This window comes from Benincasa hispida, chromosome 6 (genome assembly GCF_027475165.1).
Source record: "Benincasa hispida cultivar pf3 chromosome 6, pf3_genome.v1.1, whole genome shotgun sequence".
Classification (NCBI taxonomy): domain Eukaryota; kingdom Viridiplantae; phylum Streptophyta; class Magnoliopsida; order Cucurbitales; family Cucurbitaceae; genus Benincasa; species Benincasa hispida.
In genome coordinates, this window is record NC_143483.1 from 46885203 (window position 1) to 46898057 (window position 12855).

General features: G+C 29.3%; 1 protein-coding gene across 4 annotated transcripts; it reads left to right on the forward strand.

Annotated features, from left to right (window-relative positions):
* Positions 1-7253: 7253 nt before the first annotated feature.
* LOC120079416 (stress response NST1-like protein (DUF1645)) lies at positions 7254-12097 on the forward strand. 4 transcript variants are annotated; one of them, XR_016530020.1, is made up of 3 exons: positions 7254-8509; positions 9806-11494; positions 11608-12097. XR_016530020.1 is itself a non-coding variant. In XM_090314501.1 (2 exons), exons 1-2 carry the CDS (start codon positions 7290-7292, stop codon positions 9846-9848), a joined length of 1263 nt encoding a protein of 420 aa, XP_090170627.1. In that variant the 5' UTR covers positions 7254-7289; the 3' UTR covers positions 9849-12097. The 4 variants fall into 4 exon arrangements, 2 of the variants coding, with proteins under 2 accessions (XP_090170627.1, XP_090170628.1); XR_016530019.1 differs by having other exon boundaries at positions 9806-9960; positions 11349-12097; XM_090314501.1 differs by having other exon boundaries at positions 9806-12097.
* The last annotated feature ends 758 nt before the right edge of the window (positions 12098-12855 follow it).

A 12855-nucleotide genomic window follows, 5' to 3' on the forward strand; every position in this document is an offset into this window, starting at 1 on the left:
ACGGGAAAATTTCTTCTTTATCCTAATATAATAACTTGTTATGATGTTAATTTTTCTTTTAGTTAGAATTAGAATATTGTAACTTTTTTTATTTCAAAGATTTTGTCGATTCATTATCATAATATAATAATTTGTCATGATGTTTATTTGTCTTATAGTTAGAGTTAGATATTGTAACTTTTAGTTATTTTGAGGACTAAAATAATTAATTATCATATTTGCAACATACAATAACAATTCACCGAATCACTCTTAAGGCTTCAATATTTAATCTTAAAATTTCTAGTGGCATGGTGTATGTTGATAGTTCATATAAGTTTTTACTTTAAATTGAAAGTTTATTTAGAAATGTTAACTTGAAGACACTTCAAAAGGTAAAATTAAAGTTTAATGTGAGCACTCTAGTCTTAAATTCCATGATCGTGGTTGGGAATATGAGAGTAATTATGAGATTTTTTAAAGTTCTATATTCTAACATTTATCTTTTGTTCCTTTTCATTCAATTTATCGAGCTGAAAAGAAGGTCACGTGCTTAGGTTAAGATTGCTGAAGTATACAATGAGTGGGAATAATTTTTTCAAATTAAAATACTTTTATGTAAAAAATTATATATAATTGTTTTAGTTTGCTCAATAGGTTTAGTGTTTTTTTAAGTTATTGTATTCTTATCTTTCATTTATGTATATAATTTGATTGGATTTTAGTTGATTAAAGTTGAACTTATTCGTGTATTGAGGATTTCATTTAATTGATATAATTTGGATGAATTATTGGTTTACAACACAACCAATGTCAACTATAGTATGTAGTGATAGACTAAGACTATTTTTTTGTGTGGCTTATTAGTTAGTTTTATCAATAATGACCACGGTTAATATAAGTCGTGGTCTATACTATAGATCACAATTAACGGCAGTCATGGTCTATGACCATAAAGACCATGGTTGACGTTAGACGTGGTGTATAATATAGACCATGGCTAACGTTAACCATGGTACATACTATAGACTACACTGAAATACACCATGGTCGCAAATCTGTAGTAGTGTCTATTTTAGTCGTCAACTTTTACTTTAGAAACTAAATTTTACGTATTTAATCTTTAAATACTTTATTTAAGGGTATATATCTTAGCTAGTTGAACTAGACTCGTTAGTTATATATAGAGAGATTTATTGATAGATAAAACGACTCGAAATATTTCTTAGTCGAGTTTTTTTCTTAAAATATTAAAAGAAATAATTATATTGATTTGAAATGTTCTCTTAAAACTAAGTTAAGAGATTAACATATGGCAATATAATGTCTAACTTTCAAAACTAAACTAAAACATGTATGAAAGTTCAAAGAATTAAAAGACATGTATTTTGTAATATTTATTTTAACAATCAATAGAAAAATAAAGGGAATACTTCCCTTTTTTTCCCTCTAAATTCTCAATTTCCTGAAAATTTTCATATCAATCTTTACTTTGTTTGTGTATTTGAGTATATTCTCTTGATCAATGTTGTGTAATTTAAAGTGAAAATTAACCATGTAGGATATGATGTTGACTTTCAAATCTTTCATTATACATCAATGTATTATGAATTTATAATTAATGTCAATAAATGAAATCACTTTGGTCTGATTATGAATTTAATTAAATTTCAAAAACATCAATTCACATGTATTATATTATATTTGATCCTATATTCTTTTAAATCAAATAATATTTTATAGCCTAGTTGTTTTTTTCTTTTCTTTGTTTTCTTTTTTTGGTTATTTTATTATATTCGAAGATCGGATTCCAATCTATATTATAATCAGAATTTATAAATAGTAAACTTCCCATCAAGAGTAAAATTTCAATTCTCACCGCTCGATTGTTAGGAGATAAAGAAAAAAGTTTTGACTTTTTATTTTTAATAATTAAATTAAGTTAAATTATAAATTCAGTTTATAAACTTTGAGACTTGTAGTTAATTAATGATAAATTTCTAAATTTACAAATATAGATCTAAACTTTGAAATATTTTTAAATTCATCGATCGACTACATAAAATGAAAAATTTCAGAAACAATTGAAGATAAAGTTTAAATTCATATTGAATAATCCAGTCAATTCTTAAAGATGTAACTTTTACCAGAATTTATTAGACACAAAATTAAAATAATTCAAGAATTTATTAGATATAAAATTAAAACACTAGGTACTTATTAGAGACTAAAGTCGTGTAATTTTTTTAAAAAACAAATTTAACCATGAAATTGACCATATTTATAGTATGTATTTAATTTTTTATATATTAAAAAAACTGTCGAAATGGTAGCCACGTATATAACTTTCTATATCACTATTTTCCCTTTAGTTGACATAATTTTGATTTGGAATTAAACACGTTTGTTAAAGTCAAATACAACCATTACAAAGTAAATATAGACATTACATATTGCTTAAATTTAAAGTTTGGTTGGATTGAGTTGGAAGTTATATTCGAGTCTTTTGAGTCGATTATTTGACTGATCCGAAATTTTGGACTAGTCTAAAAAATCTACTCAATCCAATCTATATATATACTATGTTAAGACTTTAATATGTAGCTTAAAATTTAGGTATATTTAATGCCACAAAGTTTAGTTGCAACATTAATAATATAAAATTTGTGATAAATGCATGTCTTTTTTGGTTGAGATAGAAAAAAAAAAGACTAAAATAGAGTGGATTGTAGAATGGGAGATTTAACCTTCAATTTTTAGAATAGCAAACCATAAATAGAATGAATGATTAACAATTTAAAAAATCATAGAGTTGGAAAATATTAGAGTAAATAACATGTATTTGGATGGTACAAAAACACGAATTATAGTACATAGTAGGGTATGTATAATATGTGTTTCAAGAGATATCTACGGAGTGAGGAGAGATGGAGATGGCTTTTCCGTCTCTATCTTCGCAAAATTTTTTGGTTTAATTTTTCTTTTGATTTTTAATGAATAAATAATTTTTTAAAGAAAAAAATTAATTAAATAGTTGATTTTCTACTGTGAATACTCATTTAAAGGTTACTTTCTTATGAATCTTCTTTTAAATGGTTAATTCTTCTAAAATAAAATTTCATATTAAGTTGTTCAATTATCTAAAACAACTAATAAGTTTAAGAAATGGCGCAGGTAAGAGGGATGAGAATTGATAATGCATTCTCTATCCCCATCGTTGTTTGATTTGTGAGGAGGGAAGAGTTTTCTTTCTTCACTCCCTCCTTTATTTCCCCCCGAAATGAGGATTCTCATCTCGTTAAGGGTGGAGCCTCATAAAAAAATAGACATCTCTATGTATTTAGCATGTAGGTTTGTGATTTATAAAAATCAATATGTAATAAAAAAAGATAAATTTTTATAAACACGAGTCTATTTCATTTATCAAATTGACGAACTTAAGGTGTAGTATTTAGAAAATTCATGTCACACGTAAACTTGAATTCTTGAGGTAATACCACAAATCTAAGTATAAGCAAACAAATAATAAAGATTCAGTTTCTATACTTTCAAAATGATAACTCAACAAGCATTTAAACTAAAATAAATTGATGCTTAAACCACGTAAAACTGAAACAAGATTTAAACCAATCATGTATAATTGGTTAAATTATATAAAACACCTTTGAACTTTAGAGTTGATTTCAATTATATTTCTACACTTCAAGTTTAACTTCATCTAATCTCAAACTATTTCGAAAAACCTTTAAGAGTGTTTTATGTTAAAATGATAATGAAAATTGACGCTAGATCTCGTGTAAAAATTGAAACATTTAAATTTAGGACGTGTTTAGTTTAAGTTTTTAAGTGTTTAATTTTGAAAATAAATAATTTTAAAAAAAATTGAAATATTTGATAATAACTTAAAATAGTTTTTGAAACACTTTTAAAATTTATTTTAAAATTTAAATCTTAAGTCTTTTATAGAGAAAACTGGATCGTAAATGATGTCACATATATTTTTACAAATTTTCGCTAATTGTTAAGTGAATTTTGGGGCATGTTTGGATTGATTATATATAAAAAAAATATTTTTTTAAAAGTCATTTTTATTTAAATTATTTTGATAAAAACTATTTAATATATATTTTAAAAGTATTTCAAAAACTTTTTGAATAGTTGTTAAATACTTCAATTTTTTTTTTAAATGATTCATTTTCAAAATTAAACACTGGAAAAATAAAACAAAACATACTCTTATTTCAAAAACAAAAATTTCTTTAATGGAGTTTATTTCAAAGTTCAATGGTTTATATAATACTTTTTCAACATCTAATAGCATAATTACAATCTAATTAAGAGTTTGTGATACATGATATTTGGCCTATATAATTCAAATAGTTTAATTATAAAAATAACTTTAAACTTTGTTTTATTTAAAAAAAAAAATATTGTGTTACTCATATAGTTATAATATTACTCATGATATTTCATAAACGTTTTAAAACTATTATAGGAATAGAAATTCATTAAAATGTCAAATAAAAGTTAGATATGAAATGATGTGACGAGCCAAAATTTTATTCTAAATCATTGCTACACATCCTTCTAAGTTCCAACTTTTCTCCACATTCTACCGAAATTTTTACTCTTACTTTTGAATGTTTTAAAGACAATATTTAAAAAAGAAATAAAATTTTAATAATAATTTATATAATTTAGCCTAATCCAAATATATGATATACAAATAACAAATCAATTTTTTTTTTCTTTTGGATTTTCTAACCCAAAAAATGGTGCCAATATTCTCCTTTTATTGGGAAGAGAGCAAAAAAAGAAAAAAGATAAAAAAAAAAAAAAGATTAAAAGATTAAAAGATTAAAAGAAAAAAGGGAGTGTGAATTCTGCTAACTAACATGCAGTTTTTAGATTACATTAATTCCTTATTCTGATTAATCTCATTAATTTAATCAAAACATTGATGGGTTTCATCATTCATTATTGATTGAAATGTGTGTCTTTAGGTTCGGACTCCGAGCCTCAGCTGCGGCGAATCTCCTTTTTACTCAAAGCCTAGAATCCTATGTGCTTTTCCCTTAACTCTTCAATATTTCATTTTGGTCCTCATTACTGTCTACATTTTCCCCATCTTAACTACCATTTAGGGTTTAAAAAATTTTGTTTTACTTTTAAGTCCTCTATTTTAATTCTTAAAGTTTAGTTGTACGAAATTGCGAATTAAAACGAATGATAACATCGGATTGATTTAATCTATACTAATTGATATTTTCAATTTTTTTAATGAAAATTAAATCGAATACTAGCTTATTGGTTTGGGTTAGATAAGTTTCGTCGATTTTGATTAGTTTGATAATTGATTTTTGTTGATTTGTTTGGTTTAGACTTAGATGACATTTGATTTTGGTGTTTATTTATTCTATAGCTTAATGTTGGATGAGTCAATCTAGCAGTTAATTGAAAAATTATATATATATATTTAAGAAATCAACTTTTTAATCTCCGAGTTTTGAAGAATATAATTTTTTTTTTAATTTTTGAATTTTCAAATGTATTTTATTAGTCTCCGAATTTTGAATATATGTGTTTGATTTCTGAATTTACAAAATGTATCTTTTTAGCCATTAAATTTTTTAGAATAGATTTAAAAGATTCTTGGCATATTTTTTATTTTAAGGAATTATATACCATTTTTTAATTAAAAAATAAGTTGAAGAATACTTTTAAAAAGAGGATGTGGTTTTTTAAAATTATTATTCTAATTAAAGTAATTAAGAATAATTTGGGACCTTTTGATGTCTGGTTGATACATGAGTTCATAAGATTTCTATGTTAGAGAGTTTCGTGTCTTGATATTTTTGCCGTTCTTTCTTTTTACATAAAATTTCTTTAAACATTTTTTAATTATCAATCATCTTTTAATGTGTGTTTGGTTTAACTTTTCAAATGTTAACTTTGAAAATAAGTTATTTTAAAGAAATTTAAATATTTGACAACTACACAAAAAAAACTTTTGAAACACTTTCAAAGTCTATTTCTAACTGTTATATGTATATATAATTACATAAAAATAATTTTTTTGAAAAACAAGGATGCCCTTATTTTATAATTAAAGCCAATGAGTTGTTTCTTGATGAACAACACTGTGAAATTAACTATACTTACATGTTTCATTTACCTATCAAATAAACTTCATTTAAATTATATAATACGTAACTCAATTTATTTTTCCATTGAAGTCTAAAGTATGTTTTTTTAATTTAATTTTTCTAATTGTAACCATCCAATATTTGAAAAATCTAAAAGTAATATAAATGAACTTGTTTTACAAAAATATCATTAAATTAATATAACATTTGGATAAAAATAGGAGATTAAATAGTATAAGACAAAAATGTTATATAAATTATTTGAAGATGGATAAGGGTATTGTTGGAATAATGCATCTATCTTAAAATATTCCCATACAAAAATCATACAAAATAAACATGATTATTTAAATATACAAACATCTATATTCGAAGATTTGACTATCTGAATTTCTAAAAAAAACTTTTGATCGTATAAATAGTCCAAGGATAAATTGGAAATGTTTATGACAATTTAAAGATAGAATTGTAATTCTTTTAAAAATATAATTAAAAACAAATGACAATTAGAATACTTTTTTAATTTAACATAAATATTATTTTTTTAATGTTTGATAATTACGGTATAAATAATCGAATCATTGACTTTTGGAATGATAATCATTATTTTATCTAATTACACATGCTAAATTATCAATCACAAAGTATCGCATCTTACTATTAGTAAATAAACTACACAATAACATATGATTGACAATAAAATCAAAATGACAACATAAATATAACTAAACTATTATAAAACATGTATGTATTCTCAACCAAAATGTTTTAGAAAATCGAATTTTATCGTGAAAATAAAATATAAAAAGGCCAATGAAAAAATGTCATATCAAATAATAAATAGGACCTTCCCTTTACATGTAAGGAATTAATATTTTTCTATTTATATGTTGATACTCACACCACAAATTAATAAAAGCAAAATACATTTTTGTCAATTTAATAATGATTTATTCCATTTAAATCAACAAATATAAAAAGAAAAAGGACAGAGATCTAGGGGTGTTTTAGAAAAAGCATCAAATAATAATGGCAGTTCGTGTAATAAACGAGAACTTCAAGGGCTATTTCGTAAACCCATCCCGAAATTATTAAGTTTGCAACAACGCTCCTTCGTTTCTCAGAGCTGCTTCTTCTTCTTCTTCTCCATTTGGTGTAGAACTGATGAACAGAGCAATGGAGCTCCAAACCAGCAACAATGGCGGCGAAAGTTTGGATTCAGATATCAAAACCGAGCTTCAAGAACCCATTAGTGGCGGACCTCACGGTGCTCATGAGCCACAATCTGTATTTGAAGACGTCGATAGTGCCTGTTCCACTCCTTATGTTAGTGCTCCATCGAGCCCCGGACGTGGCCCCGTCGGTGGATTCTATTACAGTGCTCCGGCTAGTCCTATGCATTTCGCCATAACTAAACCCTCAAACTCCTCTGCTCAGTTTACGTCGTCGAAGGACAGCCATTCGTTTTCGTTCGAGTTTGAGTTTTCCGGGAGGTTTGGGTCAAATGGCTCGGGTTCAGTCGGGTCTATGAGCTCGGCGGATGAGTTGTTTTTGAACGGAAAGATCCGACCGATGAAACTCTCGACTCACTTGGAGCAGCCGCAGGTTTTGGCGCCGTTGTTGGATCTGGAAGGAGAAGATGAAGACGATGAAGGGGGTGAAATTGTAGGGTATGTAAGAGGGAGAGATCTGCGGCTTCGGGATAAATCTCTCCGACGGAGAACCAGATCTATGTCGCCGTTGAGAAATACGCCGGTGGAATGGACTGAAAATGACGATGAAGATTTGAATACAGAGGGGTTTCTTGAGAACGATTCAGGAGAAGGGAAAACGATGAAGAAGAGTGAAGAAGAAGGGTTTATGAGTTCAGAAACGACGACTCCTTCAGTTTCGGCTTCATCATCAAGATCTTCATCAGCAGGAAGAAACTCGAAGAGATGGGTTTTTTTGAAGGATTTTCTATACAGAAGCAAAAGTGAAGGAAGAAGCAGTAATCACAAATTTTGGTCCAACATTTCTTTTTCTTCAGCAAAAGAGAAAAAACCAACAACAAATCAAGCAGCATCCACTGCCACTTCTTCCACTTCATCTTCAACAAAGCAAAAGGCTATGAAACCATCAGCACAGAAGGTAAAAGGGGGAAGTGGGCAAGTTCCGGCGAAGAAACCGGCAGCCGGGAAACCTACGAACGGCGTCGGGAAACGGCGGATTCCCCCGTCGCCTCATGAGCTGCACTACACAAAAAACAGAGCACAAGCAGAGGAGTTGAGGAAGAAGACATTCTTGCCTTACAGACAAGGCTTGCTTGGCTGCTTGGGGTTCAGCTCAAAGGGCTATGGAGCTATGAATGGCTTTGCAAGAGCCTTGAACTCTGTCTCTTCCAGGTAAAAAAAAAAAAAAAAGGAAAAAAAAGGATAAATATGATCAATAAGATATAGCTAGCTTTTTCCATTTCAAAGAAAATTGTATAGCAATTTTTCCTTTTCTTTAAACTTGCTCTATGCTAAGATGATGATTATATTAATGTATTCTTGTTATTGATTTGATCCTCTTTTTTCCATCCAAAAGAGCTAAGTTCCTGAGACCCAATCTCAAAGAGGGTCTCTGTAGAATCTAGAAATTAATGGGGCGTTTCTTTTTTAACTCCCCAATATGGCTTTTGTGTTAAATTACTGTTCATTTCAGCATTGTAATATATACCCTCTCTTCTGATGCACTGTTTCAGTCAGCTAAGCTTATTATCTATATCTACTCTCATTTTCCCCCATGAATCTGTGTCTTAGGTTAGCTATACCTTGTGGAAGTTTATGATAATGAAAGTAAGAACAACTTCATTTGTGCTAACAGCTTTTAAACAAATGTTTCTCAAATGGGTTTGATCTGTTCAATTTCTGTAGCCTTTTCCTCTGACTTATGGATTTTCTCTTTTCAGAACTATGATGAAATAACCAGTAAAGAAATCCATAACTTTGGAAACGTTTTTAGTTATTCTAATTTCTAAAACAGGACAGAGGAACTTTCAAGAGAGATGTTATCCAGATTAAAAGAAAGGAAGTCTAAAAAAAAAAAATATTCCAAATATATTTTATTGAGTTTTGTTCTAAAAAGTTAGAATCCTTGTTTTTTTTCCTTTAAATAACTTGGGTATCAAAGAATACACTCCTTGCATTATGCTCATGGCCCACCCTTACTGATCTCCAAAGAGGTTCCACCCACCCAAATGCCAGATCCAAGAGACAACAAGGATTTTAGATTCTTAAAATTTTCAATTGTGACCCTAGACTATGGAGAATATTTCCAAATGTCTCTAAGTCCTAACCTCCATAGCCATCATTGTGTAAGAAGCCATGTCTAAAAACAACACGGGAACAACCTCTTAGATTTCTTACTACCTTTTCCACTTTAGCCAAGAAATATAAGTGCATCCAAGAAAAAGAAAGAAAGAAAGAAAGAAAGATTGTAATGTGTTTGAATCTGTTTACATTTTATTATGGTTATGCAATGATGAATGATTTATTAGTGACTTTTTATGGAGGTTGTGTTGAAAGTTGAAACCCTAAACTAAAAAGTGATGATGATTGATGATGATGAGAGAGAATGCTGATTTTGGTTAGTGAGAAATGAGATCAATTATATGGCTATGGCTCACATGTTGATGGGACATTGTTGTGTGAGGGCAGCAGAAAATGGCCCCATGTTAACCTACGGATCCATAAGGGATGACTCATTTACAGACAAATAGCGAGAGATAACTTTATGTTCTCTTGGTGCTATTCTTATCTTCTGTGGCCCAGCCAACCTCTTTTGCCACCTGGATGCTTGGAAGAGAATTAAGGTAATTTTCTTTCCCTTTTTTCTTTTTAATTTTCGCTTATACAGGTAACGGCCAGTGTTTTACAAAGTGCAGGTCTAGTGCCTCGTCTTGTATAGGTGAGGCTCACAAAGTAAGGTACAAATTAGGCTTGCACCTTTTAAGAAGTCCTAAGGCTCAAAGACCTTGGCCTTGGAGCTTTTTCATCATTTTTAAAAGATAGTAATAATTAGGGTTTTTCATTCTTTATTAACTAAAAAATCAAATTTACTAAGCCTAAATACAAAATTTCTTGTGTTTGGGGTTTGTTTTTTTCTTTTCAAATTTCTATTTCAACTATGCCGAGTCTTTCTATAATACTTTTATATATAGTGCGACACAAAAAAAAAAGTTGGGATTTTTTCTTGCTCCTTACATTGAGCTCCAAAAGATTATTGCACTTTATTGTGCCTTGAACTTTAAAAACACCGGTAATAGAGACCTTACTCTCCTTATATACTATGTTCATACTCGTCCCGTAATCCACGGGGAGGTTTTGCTGGCCACCCTAGGAACAACTCTGGGAGACAACAGTTTAACATTATTAGGGGATTGGTTTGAACTATACCCTTGGGAAGGTGAGGGTGTATGGAAATCTTCTAGGATTGCCCTAGTACATGTTCCCCTTATTATTATTGAATCATATCATCAGTAGATGTATTATTTTATAAAGTAGGGTCCACACTGTTAATTTGTTTTTGTTGAAGGAAAATTTTCTAGGAGGGCATATCTCTAAATATCCAAACATTACAAAGTTCTTGTTGCCACTGGAATATTTTTATGTTTGAAACAAAAGTAAATTTCTTTTGTTTCAAAAAGGGTTGTGGGGATAAAGGTAAACTTTTGACAAAAGTTAGGAGTTTGATTTTGTTTTGCCTGAATTAGGAAACTCCGTTAAAATAATTGGCAATAGAGTTGAAGTGGATTTGGATATGTCATGTTCCCATGAATTAACCCCAGTGGATTTTGTTCCTAATCTCTCTGGGGCCATGCTGTTTCCTTGATATTAGCATAAAGGAGAAAGAGATAGGTGGTGGGTGAGTGATGGAAACATTTGACTTTGATTGTTTTTACATGTTTAGCTTCAGGGTCACTTTGCATATACCTTAATAGATCTTATAGGACCACAATTTGATCCTTTTTGTGTCAAAAATAAAACTTGTGGTGGAGAGGGAGATATGAACCAATTTGGTTGATTTTGATCTTTCCTAGTGTACTCGATTTTTCTAGGGGTTCCATGATTGATCGAGCTCATTTGATCAAAACTTGATTATCTATGACATTGATGTTGGAAATTCATGTTGTGGAGGAGAGGGAGATTTGAACACATGCGGTTGATTTTGATCTTTCTTGATGAACTTGGTTTTTTCTAGGGGTACCTCAATTGATCGAGCTCACTCAATTAAAACATAATTCTCTACGACATTTCATGTTGGAAAATTTGTGTCGTGAAGGAGAGGGAGATCTGGACCAATGTCGTTGAATTTGATCTTTCTTGGTGAACTCAATTTTTTTAGAGGTACCTTGGTTGATTGAGCTCACTCGATCAAAACATGATTCTCTACAACATTTGATGTTGGAACATTTGTGGGAGTGATATCTAACTCGATGTTCTTGATTTTGATTTTTGAGGTCGAATCGATGTTCTAGGAGAGGGGGACCTCATCTGATCTCTCAAAACCACGACTATGATCATGCAGTGTATTTGAAATCGAGATACTCATGAGAAGAGATATCTAAATCGATATTGTTGATTTCGATCTTTAGGGACGAACCGAGGTTGAGAGGCGCAAACACCTACTTTCTACAGCTTATAGTTGTCTACCTTATGAAAGGAGGGAAGTGGGAAGAAGTTAAAAAAGTATTTGTTTCTTTCTTCTCATACACAACTGAAGTGACCAACTTTCCTAGACATTTCTTACTCTTATGCTTTGCTTCCCACAAGTCGAAGGTAGGTTTTTTCAGATGCTCACATGGGGCTGCTTCAACAAACAATCTCAATCATTGTGATTTCTTGTAGCATCCTATTGCCTTATCTTGCTTCATTTCCTAGTTTTCTATTTTCTGTTTACTGTTAACTTCTCATCTCATAGGGCCCAAGGATCTGTTTTTAATGATGAAACTTGTGGTGTTCATTGAAATTTTTGTTTGTGAATTGTGTGAGATGTCATAAAGTTGAGGCTATTAATGCACCGTAATGTCTTATCAAATCTCGACTCAAATTGGAATAAAAATTGTAAGGTTAAATTACTAGTCCTTTATACTTTCACTAGTGTCTAATATGTTAATATGTTACTAAATGTCTAACGAATATTGAACAAATTTAAGAATTGTTAAAAATTAATATCTCATTTAATAATTATTTTATTTTTAAAAATTAAGTTTATGGACATTACTTTCACTTCAATTTTTTTATTTTTTTATCTACTTTTTACCAATTGTTTAAAAAGCTAAGTCAAAGTTTGAAAACTAAAAAGTAGCTCGTTTTGTTTTGGAATTTTACTAAAAATTTAACTATTGTACTCAACAAAGATGTAAATTAATGTAAGAAATGATGAAGAAATAGGCTTAATTAAAATTATTATCAAACGGGGTCTAATAGATTATGTCTAATGGAATCATATACTTTCAATTATGTATCTAGTAAATTTGGGAATTTAAAAAAATTTAAAGGTTCTGGGACTAAATCTGTAACGTTTAACAAACCTCAAACTTCATGTAATTTAACTAACTTTTAAATGGTAATAAAAATTCAAATGGATGTTATTATTGGATTAATTTTGACCCATTTTTCTCGATCCATCTCGGACAAGATCGACCTCTGAGATTTAATTAAAAAAATTAGTTTTTTTTAACTTATTGATAGTTTTAGCCTTTTGG

What these genes read in the sequence shown, in the direction of transcription:
- LOC120079416 (XM_090314501.1), top strand. Translation starts at nt 7,290, where the DNA reads ATGAACAGAGCAATGGAGCTCCAAACCAGCAACAATGGCGGCGAAAGT. An exon ending in TTGAACTCTGTCTCTTCCAG is followed by an intron (nt 8,510 to 9,805) that starts GTAAAAAAAAAA and finishes GTGTGAGGGCAG; the next exon opens with CAGAAAATGGCCCCATGTTA.